The sequence below is a fragment of the Orbicella faveolata genome, unplaced genomic scaffold (genome assembly GCF_042242905.1).
Source record: "Orbicella faveolata isolate gen_17 unplaced genomic scaffold, um_ofav_v1 contig_1, whole genome shotgun sequence".
Taxonomy (NCBI): Eukaryota; Metazoa; Cnidaria; class Anthozoa; order Scleractinia; family Merulinidae; genus Orbicella; species Orbicella faveolata.
In genome coordinates, this window is record NW_028301536.1 from 25,677,996 (window position 1) to 25,697,812 (window position 19,817).

General features: G+C 37.1%; 2 protein-coding genes across 3 annotated transcripts; one reads left to right on the forward strand and one right to left on the reverse strand.

The window, feature by feature from the left end:
• Positions 1–1,036: 1,036 nt before the first annotated feature.
• Positions 1,037–6,513, reverse strand: LOC110043650 (glycine receptor subunit alphaZ1-like). The gene is made up of 9 exons (XM_089288010.1): positions 6,446–6,513; positions 5,988–6,070; positions 5,553–5,620; positions 4,934–5,151; positions 4,560–4,642; positions 4,149–4,280; positions 3,101–3,315; positions 2,079–2,405; positions 1,037–1,599 (listed from the first exon to the last, which is right to left on the reverse strand). Exons 1-9 carry the CDS (start codon positions 6,511–6,513, stop codon positions 1,396–1,398), a joined length of 1,398 nt encoding a protein of 465 aa, XP_089144136.1. The 3' UTR covers positions 1,037–1,395.
• Positions 6,514–10,269: 3,756 nt separating this feature from the next.
• Positions 10,270–19,239, forward strand: LOC149118534 (uncharacterized). 2 transcript variants are annotated; one of them, XM_089297429.1, is made up of 3 exons: positions 10,270–10,463; positions 15,937–16,311; positions 18,967–19,239. In XM_089297429.1, the coding sequence occupies exons 1-3, from the start codon at positions 10,394–10,396 to the stop codon at positions 19,233–19,235; spliced, it is 714 nt and encodes a 237-aa protein (XP_089153555.1). In that variant the 5' UTR covers positions 10,270–10,393; the 3' UTR covers positions 19,236–19,239. The 2 variants fall into 2 exon arrangements, with proteins under 2 accessions (XP_089153555.1, XP_089153552.1); XM_089297426.1 differs by lacking the exon at positions 10,270–10,463 and adding an exon at positions 13,413–13,661.
• The last annotated feature ends 578 nt before the right edge of the window (positions 19,240–19,817 follow it).

A 19,817-nucleotide genomic window follows, 5' to 3' on the forward strand; every position in this document is an offset into this window, starting at 1 on the left:
TATCGATCAAAGCTAACGCTTTCTGTCCGAAAATTCGCATAAGTCCAGCAAACTGGCCACAGGACGGACATGTGGTGGGCAAATGAACTCTCTTGATATGATCACGAAGGGATTATTGAAACTGATGAAATTATTAATAATGCACGAAATTGAGAGAACATCCACTAGATAGTACACCGCTTATAATATAATGACTAAAATAATGATAATAATGATACAATCCGCTGACGAGCTGACGATGATTATGATACTGAAGGACCGTTCAATTTCATATAACTTTCGTGATATAATTCATTGATTCTACAACCTCATTTTCCTATTTGAGTTCCCGTGTGAAATCATTACAGTTGCGTTCGGAAAAGAAAGTGGAATATTTTCGCTTTTTAATATATTACTTCAATCTGATTAATACCAGTTTCATCGTTAACTAGAAACACTCCATGACTCAGGAGACCAAGTTGTTCGGGACGAATAGCTTTCGACTGTTAAAAGAAGACTTGGGTGAGTTTGGCCGTCTATGTTAGAAGACAACGCCAACTCCATCACATCTCTATTTCGCAGACAGAAGTCTCCTTGATGCTTCTGACAGCAAAATGGTTGTGGCACAGACCCGAAAGGTTACTAAAACGTCCCGAAAGGGAAAAACGCCTGCTGAAAAACGTTCAAGTAAACAGGCTGGAGAGAAATCCTGAAATAAACAGTCCGCCAAAACATAGCGAACGGGCAATGTGACGAGTCGAGATACCATGACATACTATATCAAATGATATTCAACAACGGACAGTTTAGAATCTGCCGGTTCTCTTACTCTTATAACACCAATGGTTAACTGAGATTGAATCGGCTTACGAAAAATAAATCAAAGTTTAGACCGCGAAAGCGATGAAGCCAATGCGAGTGAAGCCGAACTCGAATCGAAAGAAACTTCGGACACACTAGAAGGGCTTCCAAAGAAAACAAGCGAAGGAAGAATCCGGCGTTTTGTTCTCTCTACATCTATGTAATGATGAAAAGGCAAAATTCCAATCAAACTTAATCACCTCGTAAGTCAGGCTTGTTTATTTTTTAACTTGATAATATTTTTCTCATTATAGCACATTATACATGTTCTCTTCATTTTCTGCCGCTACTGCTTGCTGCTGTTGTTATTGTGGTTGTGGCCTCTTGGCGGTTTCTTTTTTTTTCTTAATTTAATCTTTAAATTTATCTTGTTTCTTAATTTATCTTGTTTCTTAATTTATCTTGTTTCTTAATTCGACTGATTCACAATTAATGTTTACTGACTCGATAGAGTTAAATCTGATATTAGGCACCCAATTCTTCTGCGCATCCAACATAGAATAGATATGTACGTCGTTAAAACTGAGTATGGTGGCGATTCCAAGGCGATGAGGACTAATAGTCTTTATATCGGAAATAATAACCAATGTTAAACATGAAGAAACTCAACGGGAAAAGGATTCGGGCAATTCTGTCAAAGATGTCAACTTCACTATTGGACCCAAGTGCAAGGCAGAAACTGGGAATGCACTGTATGATGGTTGTTCTCGGCGGATTGGTCGTGTAAGGGCTGTGTTGAATAGCTGGACCAGGAACGCTCTAAAATGAAATGAAATGAAATGAGAAAAATGTATTGCGTGAGGATTATAAATCTGACAAACGTAACACAGACATGAGAATAGAATAAGGCAAGGTAAGCTACTTTACTTTTAAATATTAACTTTGGGCCGTAAGGTTTCCAAATGAATTTTGTAAAAAAGAAAATAAACTTTTGCTCAAGTTTGAGTAGATCAATGTAATTATTGAGGTGCTCATCTCTGTGGCTGAGAACCTAAGAATTAGGAACCTAACAATACAACAGACGTCGTCACTTTACATATTTTCTTCATATCATCAAAATTATTTAGCTTTTATTATACTGTAAAAAAAAACGCCAATCTTTTTGTATTATGTGAGAATCACTCATTCTCTACACGTAGTCACCGAACAGTAGGTGTTTTTACTGTAGTTACTGTACTACGTCAATAAATGCTGCCCCTTAGCAGAATATGTTACCATTCCAACTGATTACTTCTCACCTGTCTCGGATAAGAATTTCGCAGGACAGATTTCGGTGGTAAACTATATGATGATGATGGTCGTAGTGGTAGACTATGCGTTGATTGTGGTCGTGGTGGTAAACTGTGAGTTGATCTTGTGCGGGGTACTACTGAAGATTTTGTAGCATTGAAAGTTTCTATCTCCATTTCAGCTAAAGAGTAATCTCTTGATTGTGAACTACGCTTTTTAGCCTTCTTTGTTTTCTTTTCACTGTGCATGAGAACTGCTACGTATTCAAGGAGGACACCAAACACAAAGATGAAGGAGACAATGAGATAGGAGTCGATAGCTTTGATGTAGGAAACCTAAACGTGGTGAAATATTAGCAAATTATATCACTGATTATCAGCAAGGTGAAAAATTGATAAAACTTACAACCTAATGTCTTGAGATACTGCTCTGTGGTCAGATGCAGATGATCCTGAGGAGGGGGGGAGGGGTATAATTCCATTCCTCAGCCAAAATGTTGCCAAAAATCTAAATCCTAGTTCCATTCCCGTTTTTCATGTTTCTAAATCCCATTCCAGGCGAGCCATTTCCTGGTGAAACATCGGGCAAATGCTCGCCCCTATTTTACCCCTACAAGGCTTCCTAGAAAGAAAATCATCTCGATCCATTTAAACCAATCAGGTTCAGACCTTTAGCCCCCTAACACTACTGTCTGCTTTCCTAGGAATTTCTTTGTGTACTGTATAGGAATAAACAAAAAGGTATCCATAACTCTCAACTGCTTACAAATGTGTGCACAGAACTTGCTACATTTATCCAAAACAGTATGTTGGTAGGGGATGCAGACATCAGATGAAACCCAATTCACGTGGCTTCACTCTTTCCTTCGTCTTTGTCAGTACGTTTAGAAGTTTTTCAATATAATCATGTCTTATTTTCATCGCTATTTATACTTCCAACTTCGCATTTTTCCCACAAATCCTAAAACCCACTAAACGGCTGCGCCACTCAAATGTACATCGGGGTGACGAACGTTACGATATTACTTTACCTTAGGAACGGAATTTCTAAGTGAGCCCATAAGTGTGACGATAGTCAGCACCGTAGTTATTCCAAGAGCAACTCTCGCTGGGACTGCGTCTTTAGAAATCCAGAATGACAACCAGGAAAGAACAACGATGAGAAAGGTTGGAGAGTAAATTTGAATGAATGAGTATGCCAGCCTTCTTCGGAAAACAAACTTTGCGACCAAATGGCAGTAGGTACCTGTAAGATGTAAGTATCAATTATCATTATCAGTATTTATAACAAGGATTTCCAAATTGAAGCGAGTAACTGAAAGAAATTAACAGTGCTTTTGATTATTTATCTATACTGACCGTCGAGATCACTCGATCACCCTTGCTTTATTTTTTTTCTATCAACTTGCGAAACTAAATGTATTGGAGAAGTGTAAGAGGAATAAATGCTGGAAAAATTACATGCAAGCTACATATAGCACGGTAGTTGATAATTTGAATATATCAGTTACGTAGATCACAGGAGAATTTAAACATCTGAGCTCTTAAAAAGTTTATTTACCATTATGGATGGGATATACCAAGAATTATGATTTTATTTTAGGTTTACTAGAAAGGTTATTGTTGCCTGTTGGTTAATGATAATGGCCGTTTTCACACGAGAGACGAATGATCCGTCTAAGACGGGTTATCCGTCCAGCACGGATAATCCGTCTTAGTGTGAAAACGGAACGGTGCTCATTTTAGACGGATAATCCGTCTGGACGGATTATCCGTCTCTAGTGTGAAAACGGCCAATGTAGTAAAACTACAAAAGCACGCAGGAGGTCTAAAATCCAAATTATTAAGGTAAAGTACCAATTTAAAAATCAAATCTTCTCAGCCTGGAAAAGACTGTGACCGATCATGAATGTTCATGAATGAAGAAAGTTCATTTTGGAAGCTGCATTTATGGGACAAGTACACGTATTAAACTTATCCATTTATTTTCATTTATGTTTGTACTTTTTTATTAATTCTTGGGCAATCAATAAATGTTAAAAATGTGAATTTCATTAATAATCAGGTAACGAATGATACCTATGACGTATTTCACTAGCTTCCTCTCACTTTGGGCATCAGCTAGCTCGAACTCTGACATTTCATCATCCAAAATGATGACCGCCTGTTTGGCGTCCCAGTGGTAATCCATGTCATTAATGTCATACGAGTCTTGACAGGAAATACAAACTGTTAATTATGATATTCTTAATTCTTCGTAATTAACCGTATTCTCGTTGCTTGATAAACTGATATAGTCAGATATAGACAATAATAAATTTTTCTGTTGGTAATGGGACATTCCTTATCGAAAGCAAGAAAGTTATGTTGCAGGTAGGTAGGTAGATAGGTAGGTAGGTAGGTAAGTAGGCAGGCACGTAGATCTACTAGGTAGGTGGTAAGTACATTAGCTACTCCTTATTTCAAAGTAACACATAGCGTTACACTCACAGCTCAAAATTTCAAGGACACACGTCTGCGTATCTAGGGGATAATCCCTTAAATTCATTCTGCAGGACGCAGAGACTGTTAACCTATTAAAAATGAAAGGAGAAAGATAAAAGACGGTGACTGTTATTTATTTAAAAAGACCACTTCTGTTTAAACTCCATGTCATTGTAACACGTTAACATAACTGGAAACTCATAGAAATAACTTATGGAGAACTCAAAAGTATATTAGCAGTTTAAGTTTTCCAAACAAACCACAATGTTACGTCTGCATTGCTCTGTCCAGAACATGCACCATTTCTTTCTCATAAAAAGGAAAATGTATAGTTACATGTAGGAAAGTCCTTGTAACGTTCTATACAAAAATGTATTTACCTCTCGCTGAGTTCTATATCCCCGTTCCGGGCAATCAGAACTCTGCTATTGGCGGCCGGAACATGGTGAAACTTTGCTGTTTTCACATTTAAAAAGAAGGTGTCAGGGAGCCAGAATTTGCCCTTTTCGCTGCCGGAAAGTAGGATTGGCTTTTTAAGATCATGCGTCAACCTTGGATCGTTCCAGGATTGCTTAAAAAATATATCCAGAGTATATTCCTGAGAATGAAACATAAAAGTAGGCGTAAAATACATGTAAGGTTGTTGGCATACCTAAGAATACCTAACAGGTAAAATGTATTTTGAATTTGTTAGTGCTGAAAGATGGAAGTACTTATAAGTTCTATGTCGTAACTTTCTATATTCAGAACCATCCAGCTTGACGTGCGAGAGGATCTTAGAGTTTTATGGGTCGAAATTCCACAAAGCAATTGGAGAAAAAGGTGCCAGGATATAAGGAGTACACATATCGTTAGAAACCCTGGTATGTAGGGTATAGCGCGATCACATTCCACCGCTAGGGGGTTTGGTGAACTCTCACTCGGTAGTTGCTTTGAAACAAAGGCTCAATTCGGATTCTCATTCATATAACAACGAATTTAAAGGTAACATGTACATACCATGTTAATTTCCTTTATCGCACCGAAGGAAACGACTGTGATGTACACTGAGATGTTCAACGGTGGACCTGCATCAAAAGAAATCTAGAAATCTTCCAACTGACAAACAGGCAGACAAACAGACATACAGACAGACAGACAGACAGAGCTAACAACCGACTAAATGGCCGACCAAGTGACCGATCGACAGACAGACGGAACGACTGACTGACTGACAGGCGAGCGATCATCGACCGACCGACTCACTGTCTAACTGACTGACTGACCGACTGACTGACTCAGCGACCGACCGACTTGCTGACGGACTCTTAAGAATAGTTTGCACCAAATGGTGCAATGTTAAAAGTAGACACCAATGTCGCACCTCCGAACAAAATCCCAACCCAGTTTCTAATGCTTATAAGTTTCAAGACCATCTGCAGAAGCCAATCTTACCTTCATGATAGGGCCTTATTCTCTTGTCATACTGCCCTGGCTTCGAAAGTGAATCGAGCACTCTGGTTGTGTTTTGATAACGTCTTTAAAAACAAACGTGTACATGAAATTAGTGCTTGTAGAATTTGGATAAACAGATATTTTTCTAACCACCCTCCAATGCCTTCAAATGAGTATCGTAAACAACAAATCTACAACACTTCTCCATTGGTGTATAGGTGTGTTCTTACAGTTGTGAATACGACCTTACACACTGAATATGGTCGAGATTAATAGCGGGTTGGCATGGTCGTTATTCTTCGCGATTGATCACGGTGTTTTTGCGCTCGTTCTATGACACTTTTTGGTGAACAATCTCAACAATATCAGCTGTAAGCACTTACATTTTAGGTACGTTTTACAGTATAGGGAAGATTAAGGAATACCATAGCTCAATTCCTCAACGGCATTTCTCTTACCTATCAGAGTTTGCTCGTGATGCCAAGCAAATGGTGGCCAACATCACAACAACCAACTTCATAACCATTCACGTTGCAATCAGATTCTACCTTCCAATGTTATGCTAACTGAAAAGAAAGACTTCTCAGTTTTGTATGATCGCCAGCGATGGATGAAACTATCTGTAAATAACGTAGGTATGCTAACGTTGCCATTTACGCAGGCACCTAATTTCTCTCATGGACTCACATAAGCGGTGTTTCAAAGAGAGATGTTCACAAAGTGAAAACGATGCATTAAACTCAGTTCGGTAACTGTCGTTAAAATCAGTAGTAATCCTACCAGAGTTTTTTGACAGTTTAACGCCTCACCAGGCATTGTGTACTGTTCACTACAAAGAGGTAGAAATCGACACCTTACTGGCACCCATTCCCACAACTACTACCCCATCACCTTCATCCGGGCTCTATAAATGAAGCTCGATTGTTGATTGCACTGATTCATGTCCTAATTTTTATTTTTTTTTGACAGACCGTAAAAGTGAGTAATAGTAGACAAAATGATACTAATAATATTTATGCTTTGTTTACATTATGATCTGACATTCTTAGTGATTTGGATTATGTCCCATACTGCGTACGTAACCCTCAGATTCAGGTTATCAATCAAAAATCCAGCCACTTTCAGACCTGCGCTTCGTGGTAAAACTAAATAGAGAACCTAATTAATTCAAGAGTTTAATTGTAGGAACATATTTATCAGCTTGTTAGAGCGGATATTTGTGTGGTTTCCCACAGCACGTACCTTGCTATGTAGCCGGAAAAACCTCCTATGATTCATTATAACTGCGTTTGATTCCGCTTAATTTAAACCAAGCAACGTTTCTCGAAATCATTGCCGAGACAATTTAAATAGAGAGCTTTGTAATTACTTTCTGAATGGAGAGAAACGTTGGGGTGATTTCGATGTTTTCCTTGAAATTTCTAACTCCGATATTTGTGTTTTCGTATCTCTTGGAGGAGCGAAGATAGAAAATGAAAGGCAAAATCAAATTACTGACAATAGTTAAGATGAATTTTTCACAGACACTTTTCCATTTGTTGGCGACTATTACTGCATTTGAAATAGTTTTACCAAACCCAGTTTTAAATTCTGGTTCCGTAAGATTTTGATAATACTTGAGACAATGAGATTGTAAACAAATTAACAGTTTTAAGCATCACAGGTTGCATTTCTTTAACTGAAAAACTAAAATCTGGTAGCACTTACTGTTTGAAATGCCTTTGCCAAAGAGAACGCTCCTTACGAACATGTTATCCTCAAAGATTACCGTTATGTTGTACATTCTATTTGCATTATCAGTGTGAAAATTAAAATTTCATGTTCAAAATATATCAAGAATTTATGTTTTGTATTTTGCGGTAAACTGAATACATATTTGGTTTGAAATGATTGGATCCATGGGAGCTGCTACTGTTTGCTTGTAAAATAACAATCAACATGGTCTATTTTCGACGTTCATTAGATTTTTTGTCTCCAAGATTCTCATCAGTTTTGTATAAGTATAAACTAAGATTGCATTAAAATTTTTGAAAAAGAGGCACATAGAGTTCGATTAAATCAAAAATCTTCCTCAGCGAAACCTGGTCAAGTTTGATGTCGAAGACCGCCAGTGGAGGCTCACTTATCAAACTGCCAAACCTGGGCGTTTACGCCGGTGCGTGTATAGTATTGCTTCAGTTGCGCACTGGCCTCATGATGAATAACCATGTTTATTAATGATTTCTCGACGAAGTCTGAATCAGTTACGATCGACACGTTTGTAGTTGGATCGACCTTTCAGTTCTATTCGACTACGTCAGTCGAATAGAGCGGCAAAAGTTCGGCTTCGATTCAGACGTTGAACTTTCCATGAGCCGAATCTAATTTAATGCATACATTACGTATACGACGCCGGATTTTGTGTCGAATTAGCAATAACGTTTGACATATTACTAGGTTCGACATCTGAATCAACAGTCGAACTTAATTTGTTGAGTCAACTCAAAGTGGTATTACCTTCGGCACACGTAAAGTTCCGCGTTTCAAATAAGTCTTAGCCAGCGAACGAAAAACAACCCGCGGATATCCGTTGGCAGACGTAAACAGGAAGTAAGATAGCAACTAGCTAACTCGTAAATATAATGAATCAACACCAGGACTCTGGTGGCGTGGTCTACACAGTGGAAAGTGAACCTTGTATCAACGAAAATGAAAGAGTCGCAAAACCCGATATAATATTTTTTTATAAAATAATAAAATATAATAAAATCCAATATAAATTCATTATTTTGATAAATCTAAATCTTGATATCCAAGACATCTGCAGATTACTGATCTCAAAAAATACATCAGTTGTTCTCTGTGGCAAGCGCTATCTGTCACGAATATAGTGGAAACATTTGCAAGTCTATCTTCCCAGATATCATTTACCGGATTGATCACGTGAAATCTGTCTTTTTTTACACTTATCCTTTGAGATTTACCAATACCACAAGTAAGGTTCTCTGTGCATGAGTTTGATTAATGATATGAGATAATTTCGTTTCCATAACCACGTAAATAAGTTGCAAAGTTTTGACACTGATGTTTTTGTTTGTGTTTGTCTTTCTTTTGTTTGTTTGTTTGTTTGTTTGTTTGTTTCAATTATATCTGGACTACAATTTTAAGCACTACCTTTAAATCGTACATTTGCTAAGAGATACTGTTAGGAGAAATCCAAACTAGTATCTTTTAAAAAAAACATTAAGTCATACATTTTGAACAGAAAGGTAAAGTGAATAATTTTCTTATGGCCGTAAACTAGATAAAAAACATTTTAGGTCAAATACAGAACTTCCTCCGGGCCATTACGAGGAATCATAATTTTGTATGTTCTTCCAGAAAAGACGGCAATCCATGACCTCTCTGAACCTGTTCTGTTAGCTGGAATAGGCCCCATTTATTATATACACAGCCATTTACGTCATGTCCATTTGTTGGCTTCTTGCCTCTTCAAATCCTTATTTACAGAAATGTATTCAAACTCTCCAAAAAATTCTACTCTGAGATTATTTTAGAATTCCCTTATAAGGTAATAAGACTTAACAGAATTCATTTGAATAGTACTGTAGTCTAAAACAAATTTATTGTATCAGCCGGCTGAGTCGAATTGGTTATCGATCGAGTAATCTATGAAATAAAAAACCTTTCTTTGGATCCTATATGTACAACGAACTACAAATAAACCAAAGTAGGCCTTAAGTCACTTGGCAGCCATGTTAACTAACGGGAAAATATGCCAGTTACCGAGTGCCTTTTATTTAATTCACTTTCAGAACGGAAACTTTTCTTGTGAACTGGAATCACATTGTGTATTTTGAGAGTGTTTATAATATTCCAAAACACCTTGCAATTGTCGTAGTTATCACGAGCTTCTGGATAGAACTCGATCTAGCGGGCCCTTTCATTATCACTTTTTACGATATTGTACTTGATAAAAGCACCGACAATTTATCTAATATTACAACATAAAATATATGTAACTCGACAGTAACCGAAGGATAATGTGTATGTATCATGTATAAATCTGTGCACAGACAAATTTTGGACAGAGAAGGTTTCAGCGAAGTTAAAACAATAACTTATCAAGATAACGCTTGTTCTTAACATCGGCTTGTATCAAAGAAACAGGTAAGTGGACTGCGATTGGTCAAGAAATTGCATCTTTCATAAATAACAAGCACATCTGTTTGTCTTGGGACCGCCCGAATCTTCTAAACAAAAGATTGATTTCAATATTTTAAATTTAAAAGTCTCTGCTTTGCATTTAACAATGTTCGTTTAGATTGCGTCTGGGTTTATGAGACAGGTCTATCATAGAGATACTTCGTGTATCATCTTAAATTTGGTGAAAACTCAAAAAAGTGTATCTTTTGCGTCTTAGAAAAATGAAATTCTACGTCTTGGTGCGCTTTTCGTTATGTGCTTGTCTGAACATTCTATTTACCTCATCTAAAGGTAAGCACTGCAGGATATTATAGTTAGAGAAAAAGTATTTGCATTTATGTATCCTTTCCTTCGTCTTTCCTTGATTTTTCCTCTTGATATCATGTGATTTTTAGACCAAAATTGTTATAGTAGTGATTTAGTTTTTAGGTCGACCTTGGCTTATGTTTGCGTGTTGCAATGAAATTCGAAAAGCGCATTTCAAATATATATATGCATTGTAATTCAAAATTATAGGTACACTTAATCTTCAAAATTGATACTTTCTGTCCTCGTTTAAGTTGGTTTTCTCTAGTTTATTTGCTAATATTCAGCTGTCGTATATATCTACATTTTACACAAACTTGTCAAAGTTATAGAAGAAATTTCGTTTCAATTCTAAACGACCCATCATCGAGATGCTAAACACTTTGTTTTTATCGCAGATGGTATTCATAGGAGGTTCTAGAAAACGCTTCGTTTATTTTTATCTTTTTCAACAAATTTATTTACTTTTGAGATGTGAACCTTGTGTTACCCATGCGCACACAAAAAAAACTTCATTCAAAAAAAAATTTCTTACAACTTGCCTCGGAAACCATTTCTTAGGCATTGCCTTTTCAGGTGATGATGCAAGCACAGTCCGTCAGCTAAAGGTGATCAAACACTGTGGGGACTTAATTAGCATTTGGAGCGAAGGAGCGTTGTTAGGTCATAACAAAACTGTATAACGTTACATGTTTCCTAATTGAAAAAAAACCCATTTATCCCAACACAAAACCCAAGTTATAGGCTCTGGCAAGATTTTCGATACGGCATGGTTCATGCAAGCTCGAGCACAGGCCAAAAGAGATGCCTTTCTCACAATCGCGCGGTCTGGAAATCATAACGCTCAAAAAAGAGTAACTCTTATCACTACCAGAAAAATAATAAATGATAATTCCTGACAATGTTGACGTTTCTGATGGAAGTAGAAAATTAAACAAGCTAAGGCATGCTAACTAAGAGGTCTGGAGAGATCTGTCATTGCCTTATTGGCGCCCATAAAGAGAGTATTGGAAACGTCTTATTAAATTACAACACGACTCTACGCACGATGGTTACCAACATCAATGCCAGCAATTAATTTCGCCTCTTTGTAAGTCTTAAATCTAATTCCTCGTTATTTATCATTCCTTCATCCTTATTCAGGGAATTTACAGTATGATGCAAAGTTATCAAGAATAAGTTTCGTTAAAAAAAACCTTTCAATATAAAGTCATTAATACAAAGTAAGGCTTTTGATTGCGAGCTATTGCCAATATATTCTCATGTATTCTCAGGAAACAAGATCAGAGGTCTGTCTCTTCACCATAAGCAACACTGATTAAATTACATGACAAGACATCCTACCACGCGAGGATTAAACCGATAACTGACCTAAAAAAAAATGAAAGTGATCTAATCTAACAGACTACTGCTTATTTATAAAATCAAGGGGATAATATGATTTTTATGGCTCCGTGCAGATAAGAAAAAAATTGGTAAATCGTAATCATTATTTAGACAGCTGAATACATGCTAGTCACGTTTATGTGTCGGAAAAGCATGTTTATTTTTACTTTACATTTACTACTTGATTATGTTTAACGCATATAAGAATAAATATATATATTTACCGTTTCTAATTCCATTACAAATAAGACTAGACCGCTATGGGCCAAAAGAACGTTTTTAAACTAATTTAATTTTCGAAAATAGAAATCGTTAAACTGATATCTCCGTAAATTATGGACCCAAAGAAGAAAAATAATATAATCGATCTAAAAATAAAGAAGAGAGGGAAAAAATACGACGAATAACCTAAGCCTAAAGTATCTAATCCGGAAGTAAATGAAAACTTCATGTAAGCTTAGGGTTAAGACGACCGAAATGGTACGGAAGCCACCACCCGAGAGCGGGTAGAGAGAGGCGAAGCCAGACAAAGATTAGGTGTGTCTGAACGCCAGTCACCGTGAAGCTGAATGAGATGTTCGGATGTATTATGTTCGGATGTCCGGTTGTATTATATTTTCAGTATAATTGTTGCATTGCCGATCATCACATGTTTCCTAGTTATTTCATTTCTATTTTATAGCGACTCTCTTTTTAAATTAAGATGTGGAGAATTCTACGAAATAAATACGATGACAAGAAGAAAAACACCACAAAAAAACATAACTATAACGGGTTAGAGCACTGTATTTTCAGCCAGCAACCTTTGCCATCCGGTTAAAACAGAGTATGACTGTGATTTTGTATATTGTTTAATATTCCTGCCCCTCTAAACACCCTGTGTATGTTGATATCCTCTAGGATTGCTGAGAAAAAGTGCATTCTGTAGGTTATAAAATAAACATGGCGAGGAGGAAAGAGGCTAATGACATGTACATAAGATACAAAATCATTATGAGTTATTGCCATGGGCGAGTTTTTTATTGTAATTTTCTTCATCCTGAGCCCAGTTTCAGAACATGCCGAATAGAGAATTCTTGCTTTACATATGCCTGCCGGAACATAATGAAATTGTGGGTAACTAAATGAAAGAAAACCTAAGAAACCTTCACCAGTTTCGTCATATCTCATTAACAAAATCATAAGCAAATACGTTGGAAATTGGATCAGCTTTCACAAATCTTCTTATGAGCCGACAGAAACCGAATTGAACTGAACTAATTTGAATTAAATCCAGTGAGAGCCTTGGACATCTAAGCCGCCGCCTAGCTGTCGCATTTCTTTGCCTTTTTTTTTGTTCAGTTATGGGCCTTAATGGTCCTCTTTTGATTTGTGCGCGAAGTAATCAAATTAAATTTTTTTAGTTGAAAAATTGTGACATTCTCTTGATTTTTTCTTTCCTAACTGTTAAAAGAAACACTTTCATTTGACCCGTGAGCTTGCAACTGCATTTAATGTATGTTTGAAGTAACCACAACATTTCAGAGCAGCGAACGAGATTTCAGATTCTAAATTAAATCTCAAAACATTTTGATATTATCTCGAGTGGCTATTTCCGTAGTGGGTTTAAGTGCTGTCTGTCCAAATTGACTTGTGATATAAATATTTATTGGACTGCACGATTGAAGTCCACAGGAAATTTCTCTTGCCGTCCGTACAGTATCCAGCTGGTCGCAATGGAAAATGAAGTATATATATTCGCTACTGTACTGTTATTCGCTTATAGAACATCCCCAACGCAAGTGACATTTGCTAAAGGTGAGAAAACTAAACCATTATTGAAGTACTACAAAATTTGCTACAGGTAAAACTCTGTTCGTATCGGTTTAGGTATGCTGGCTTTTTCAGCTGAATCGGATAAAATGTTGTGGCTTTTTGTTTGTGATCAATGCTGTCTTATGGTTTATTGTATAAGGTGGCCTCTTTTTTCAAACCTGTTATTGTCCATGCCAAGTATTTCATTAATTTCGTTTCAAAATTTCAGTATTTCTCAGTGTATTTCGTTGCAGGAATATCCTAGCTAAGTGTACATGTATGGTTACCAAGAAAGCAATATTCTAACTATTATTAGCCAGAATTCCTAGATAATGATATATATCTTGTGGTTCAGTTTTACCCTTGATACAATTTGGTGTTTACCTTGTACTGTCTGTATGGTAATATATCATACTGCATATGAAACTAAGGATAATACCAAAATGTACGAAAGGTGATATTGAATCACAACATATATTTCAAATAACTCATTTTTCAAAAAGTCAGTATCAGAGAATCTCATTACTTTGAATGAATCTATAATTGTTGTGGTCTATTATGGGTCGCGGCATGACTGTGTCTATTTCGATCAATCAATAAAACAAAATTATCACAAGAGGAACATATATGCATAACTATTACATTATAAAATATTCTCCTTGCGCATTAAATGTCCGGTTCTTTGGGACCAACCCATCATGGAGTAAGTACCTTATAAAAACTTTTTTCCAGACTAATTTAGGGCCGTAGGATCTTTATCTCGCTTCTGTTTCTTGGACTAAATCATAAATATTTTCCGCGGCTACCCATCTTAGAAATTTGCGGTTTATTACTTGATCTAAAACGTTTCACCTAGCACGTTAGGGGAAGCTGGGATCCTGAAGATTTGAAGTTAATGATCACTCATATTACGTTTAAAAACAACATGCAAATATTGCAATGCATACAAGCAAATACAAACAAAATAGTCATTAACGGTGAAAATGGTCTCCAAGAATTTTCATCTAGGATTGAGTGTTAACAACTAACTACATGTAAACTAATTTGAGATTGGTTGAATTCATTGCAAAAGTAAATTATAAGTTAAGAATAGACGATCAGGTTCCGGGTATTCCCTTATGATACTTCGTTGCATTTTATCTCCGTATTCCTATTCATATACTCAAAATGCCTTATATTAAAGAAAGTGCGAGTCTAAATGAACGAACGAACGAACGAGCCATCAATATACACAAAGAAAATCAGTAAGATCAACTACATGTGTTGTTTGTTGAATTGTAGAATGGACAAAGTATCTTTGGAGGAGCGGCCTTGTGAATCGCGGCTTATCTAACGCAGTATCTTGTCCCGTGCTAGGAACTCATCAGAGACCTTCCTGCTTAAGCAAACTCAATGAGCTCCGCGCTGATTGATTTTACATTTCGTGACGGAATACCAAATATTTCTTTCCTGATGGTTAATGTGTCCACGGTCAAGCGAAGGAAATCATCACTTCAATCAGTTTTACTTGTACCAATCACTGACAATCACTGCATTAGCTGTTCCACTGTTGACTTACACACTTACAAGATCATTCGCATTTTTATGGCTTAAGTATAAATAACAGTAACAAAACTCTGTTTCCTTTTCCTGCATGATTAATGGCATTCATGTACAGAATTTGGCGTGGAGTCATCTTCCGAAAAATACAAATACCATTTACAATTGTTTGAGGAAAAACATTCATTATTCAATAAGAAAAAAAAAGTTTGAGAATTGCAAAGGAAAATAAAAAGCCAAGTCCAGTATCTGTAGAACCATTCTGTCATGAAAGTAATATCTTACCTGCATATTGCAAGAGTGCTCGAGAAGATCCTCCTGAACAATTGTAATAAAAAGCTAAAACAAATCCCTATTTAGTCTCAGGAACATTTTCATGACTGTCAGAGGTTGCTGGGCATCTGGTGTCGGTTGAAGACCATCGTGTTAATTGATATCATAGTCATTTTTTTTGTCTTTCAGTGCAGGAACAAAAGACTGATCTACACACCTGCATCACTAAGTAATCAGTCAAGCATCTAAATCTAGCGGTTCGAGTGCATATTACTAGCCATTCCCCAGATCAAAATAAACTTCATCTAACAAGCTACCAATTGAATTATTATAAGAATAAAACGTCTGCGCGATCGGATCAGTGTGTAACGACTCCATAATTGAATAATGTAAAGCTCAAATCTCTTGTGATCTGAATGTGTGAATATAATCATAGTATGCTAATTTGCTTCGTAATTTTATATAGATAACCGAGCAGCATATCTGCTTCCTAACTCGACAACCTTTACCGTTCCTGATGGTACATATCGTCTGAGAGTACTTGCCGTGGGAGGTGGGGGTGGTGGTTGCGGAGGAATAAAGCAAGGAAGAGGCGAAAGCGGCAATCTGGCGATAAACATTATACATGTTAGTGGTCCAAAGACTATCAATGTCTCAATAGGCCGAGGTGGACTGGGAGAGAAAGGCCACAGTGTAGAATCCGTTTCTAATGGACTGCAGTCACAGTTTGGCAACTATGTAACCGCGCCCGGAGGCCGCGGATGCACTAGAAAAGTTTTGGGCTATTCCTTGGTGCAGGTCAGAGGAGTAAGACATCTGCAATTAAGCAAGATAACAGAAGGTAAATTTATTACCTAGTATCCGTCGTATTCGCTAACTATTAACAAAGAATCCACCAGAATTTCGAGAAACAAGTGGACAAAAACTTTGTACCGAGATTGTTTACATCGTAATGTAAACTTCTCTGCGACTGTTTGAAATATCTTTTTGCAAGAAATCATTTCTAACGACACCAAATGTAAAAAAAAATCAAGTTTATTTGAAACACTTGAAAGTACTGTTGAAATGAAACTACCTGTGTTTGGACACTTCTCTGAACTTTGAAATTTATTTTGTCGAGTTCCCATGGGAAAGTGTTTTCGTTGTTGTCAGCTTCAGGCAATTATTTATATCTTCAGCTTTTAGAAAATGGAAAAAGGGCTTGTGATATACTTAAAATTACTAATAAAAATTGCTCTATATTCTATCAGATTTCCTCTTAATAAACTTTGGGTAGACATGGTTTTCTAATCATTAATTTTTCAAAGTTAGCGCAACGCACAATCTACCAAATCTATACTGTTGTGGCGATTCCAGGATAGCTCTCAGTCAAAAGCTTCTTTTTCTTTCCTTTTCTAAACTCTTAACCGTCCTTCCGGTCGACTTAATAAATTAATAAACTACCTGAGCTAAGACGATTAAAGGAGGAAAGCATAATTATCGAACACATATACTTTTTTTCAAATTGGAAGGTAACATTTGAAATAATACATCAAGATTTCGTTGAATTTGAATATCGTAATAAAAGGAAGTTCTTTTTGATCTATTTCAAATGGATAACGATTATTAACTTGTCCCTTAAATCTCGGAACAGTTTTTTCTTCCTTTTAATATGATTATGACCCCAACATCCATCGCCAAGCACAGAACCACTAATGTATACTTCATATAGGGTTTTAAAATCGTGGTATTTGGTAAGCTGTCTTACGAAGCTTGGTGAAAATATGTATGTAAATCAAAGTTGCCATGAGCCACTCAACTTGGAAAATGGATCGTCTGTAAACAGTGACAATTTTGATGCCACTGACTTGAGGTCTTAATCCGTACGTTAAGTTAAAGTTAAAGCTCACTGGCAAAACGCAATGGTAAGAGAATACTCGAGGAGATGTCACGCCGTTGAAAATATTCGTGAAGTTATTGGTGATCCTTGTCCGAGACAATTATAACGAAAGTACCGTTTCTTGTCCAATCACCAAAGCAAGCACAATCGTATTCTCATTTTCATTCCAATTTTTTTCGTTCTTTACTTTTCCAGGCGATATCAGTGATTTTTTTCTTTCTTTGTTGCCTTTTGAGAGATCTTAGAATCATAACGTAGAGTAATAATACCACAAGGACAGGGCCGCGTCTATCTCGTCCACTCAACAAAGTTAATCCCTGATCGGCGAGGATCCTGCTTGGATGGGTTGCCAAATGCGAATACTCCGTGTTGTAATAACTTTTTTTTCTTCCTTTTTTTTTTTTTTTTTTTTTTTTCTTTCCTTTCCAAGGCGATATTAGTGACTGCTGAACTCCCCGTCTTGTGTAATGTCTTTTGTTTTCTGTTTATCAACTATTTTGTACAAATCATTTCGCCATGTCCGTATTCTTCTTTGAAGAATTTATTTACAATACTGTGTAAATAATAGCGAAACGCGTCGTTCGAATTCTCCTCAATTCTCTTGTCTGTTGATCGGCCAAAACGTTTAATCACGGCTTGAATCATACCTCGAAAATTTATTAGCTCATCAATTTTGTGATTTTCAATATCTCCCTTGCTTTCGGCAATCGAGTACGGTTAAACCTGTACAAGCATACGCCTTCGGGAAATGAGCTATTTCTATAATTAGCTTCTCTTTATGAAAACTTCCGTGCAAAAATCTATTCAATTTAGATCACTTTTGTAGTAAGATATTGAGTACTTGCGCAGAAATTCAAAGAATAACTAACTTGACACGGTGCAATCGACTGTAAAACGGCCTTGGACAGTGCGATATTCGAAACCCGGGGAAGAGGGGGGAGGGGGTGGACTCCTATACGGAAAGGTCGGGGATGCTCGTCGTCTCGGGTACAACTCCAGGATTCTGGTCTCACTTAAGGTGTTGATAACGAAACGCCACCATTCTTAGCTGTCAAAGTATCCTTTAAGGTACACTCGAAGAAATAATGATAAAAGAAACGCTCTCATTTGTTTTCCGCTGATCTCTCGAGTACGCGAGTCGGGTCTACAAGTGCACGCAGGATCCTTTCTTAATAAACTGTGGCTTATAATCGAACCTATTCCGTTTTAGGTGGTATCTTTTCGGGGTCTAATAAAGTTCAAACAATGCCCAAATTAGTCTTCTTTAGGAGTTAAGTTCAAATTTTCCGACGAGCATCCCTGACCTTCTCATATGGGAATTTCCTTTCCCCCCCCCCCCCCCCTCCCCCACCCAGGGGCTTCAAATCTCTAACAGTAAGTGAAGGAGTGAAGGAGTGATGGAGTGAAATCGTCCCACCACTACAACTTGGAAAATATGAATATTTTCTACGTTGAAAATGAAGAAAAATAAGAAATAATTTGAGCAATAGAAATAAAAATTTTGCTGTCGTCGTCCTCGTCGTTGTCCTAGTCGCTGCTGTGATTTATTTTTGCTAATCTGTACTTGTGTATCTTCCTATCTGCATCCACATATATAGACATCTTGTGCTTTTTCAGGTTCTAATGGCATGGACGTTGTTCTGCAAACCTCCACGGTGCAGGGAGGAGAGGGAGGGATTCTCATTAACGGTTCCGGACCATTCGGGGAGAGTGGCGGAGATAACATTTCTGCAGCAGGAGAAGTTGGTTACGGGGCTGGGGGAGGAGCAGGAGGAGCTGTTTATTTAAACAGTGGACCGTTGATTTATTCTGGAGGAAGAGGTGCTGACGGGGTGATCTACGTGGAAATGGTCGATTCAGGTGCGTTTTATAACTTTTTACGTTAACAGTTAAATTACCAGATAAATGTCTGTGTCCGTATTGGCCTCCAGTGAAAATATATGAAGAAAGTTCTTGGTAGCTGAAAATTAGAAAGGATGAGTCATATGGTGAAAGTGAAAACGCTTGAAAATATAGCGTTGTATCGATCGAAGACTCAACCTACTTGCTTAGTACGTTCCTTTTTGGTTGTCTTTTTTTTTTCTTTTTTGCTTGCTCGTTTACTTGTTTATTCTACTTAAAATGTCTTTTGTCTCGCAGTTTGTTTAAAGTCAGCGGACATAATTTTTGCAGTCCAATCCAGGGATTCTTCAAGCGAGTTTAATCAGCAGTTGCTGTACATAAAAGACATCGTCAAGCATTTCCAGATATCTCATGACCACACACGGATTGCATTGATCAGTTACGGAAGCGAAGTCCATTTTAAATTTGGATTCAACGACTTCACTAATTCCAACAACCTACTGCAAGGACTTGCTAGCATCAAGAACGATTTAAACGCGAGCAAAGAAGTGCAGTTTGCCAACGTATTTGTGACTGCGTTAATAGCCTTTCATGAAAGTACATCGTCTTCTAAGGCGTTAGTTTTG

Bases quoted from the DNA above. Each gene is read 5' to 3' on its own strand.
- LOC110043650 (XM_089288010.1), bottom strand. From the start codon at position 6,513: ATGGTTATGAAGTTGGTTGTTGTGATGTTGGCCACCATTTGCTTGGCA. The intron at 4,281-4,559 runs GTGAGTGTAACG...TTTCCTGTCAAG, and splicing joins TGTCCTTGAAATTTTGAGCT to ACTCGTATGACATTAATGAC. The intron at 3,316-4,148 runs GTATCATTCGTT...TACATCTTACAG, and splicing joins GCTAGTGAAATACGTCATAG to GTACCTACTGCCATTTGGTC.
- LOC149118534 (XM_089297426.1), top strand. From the start codon at position 13,580: ATGGAAAATGAAGTATATATATTCGCTACTGTACTGTTATTCGCTTAT. The intron at 13,662-15,936 runs GTGAGAAAACTA...AATTTTATATAG, and splicing joins GCAAGTGACATTTGCTAAAG to ATAACCGAGCAGCATATCTG. The intron at 16,312-18,966 runs GTAAATTTATTA...GTGCTTTTTCAG, and splicing joins ATTAAGCAAGATAACAGAAG to GTTCTAATGGCATGGACGTT.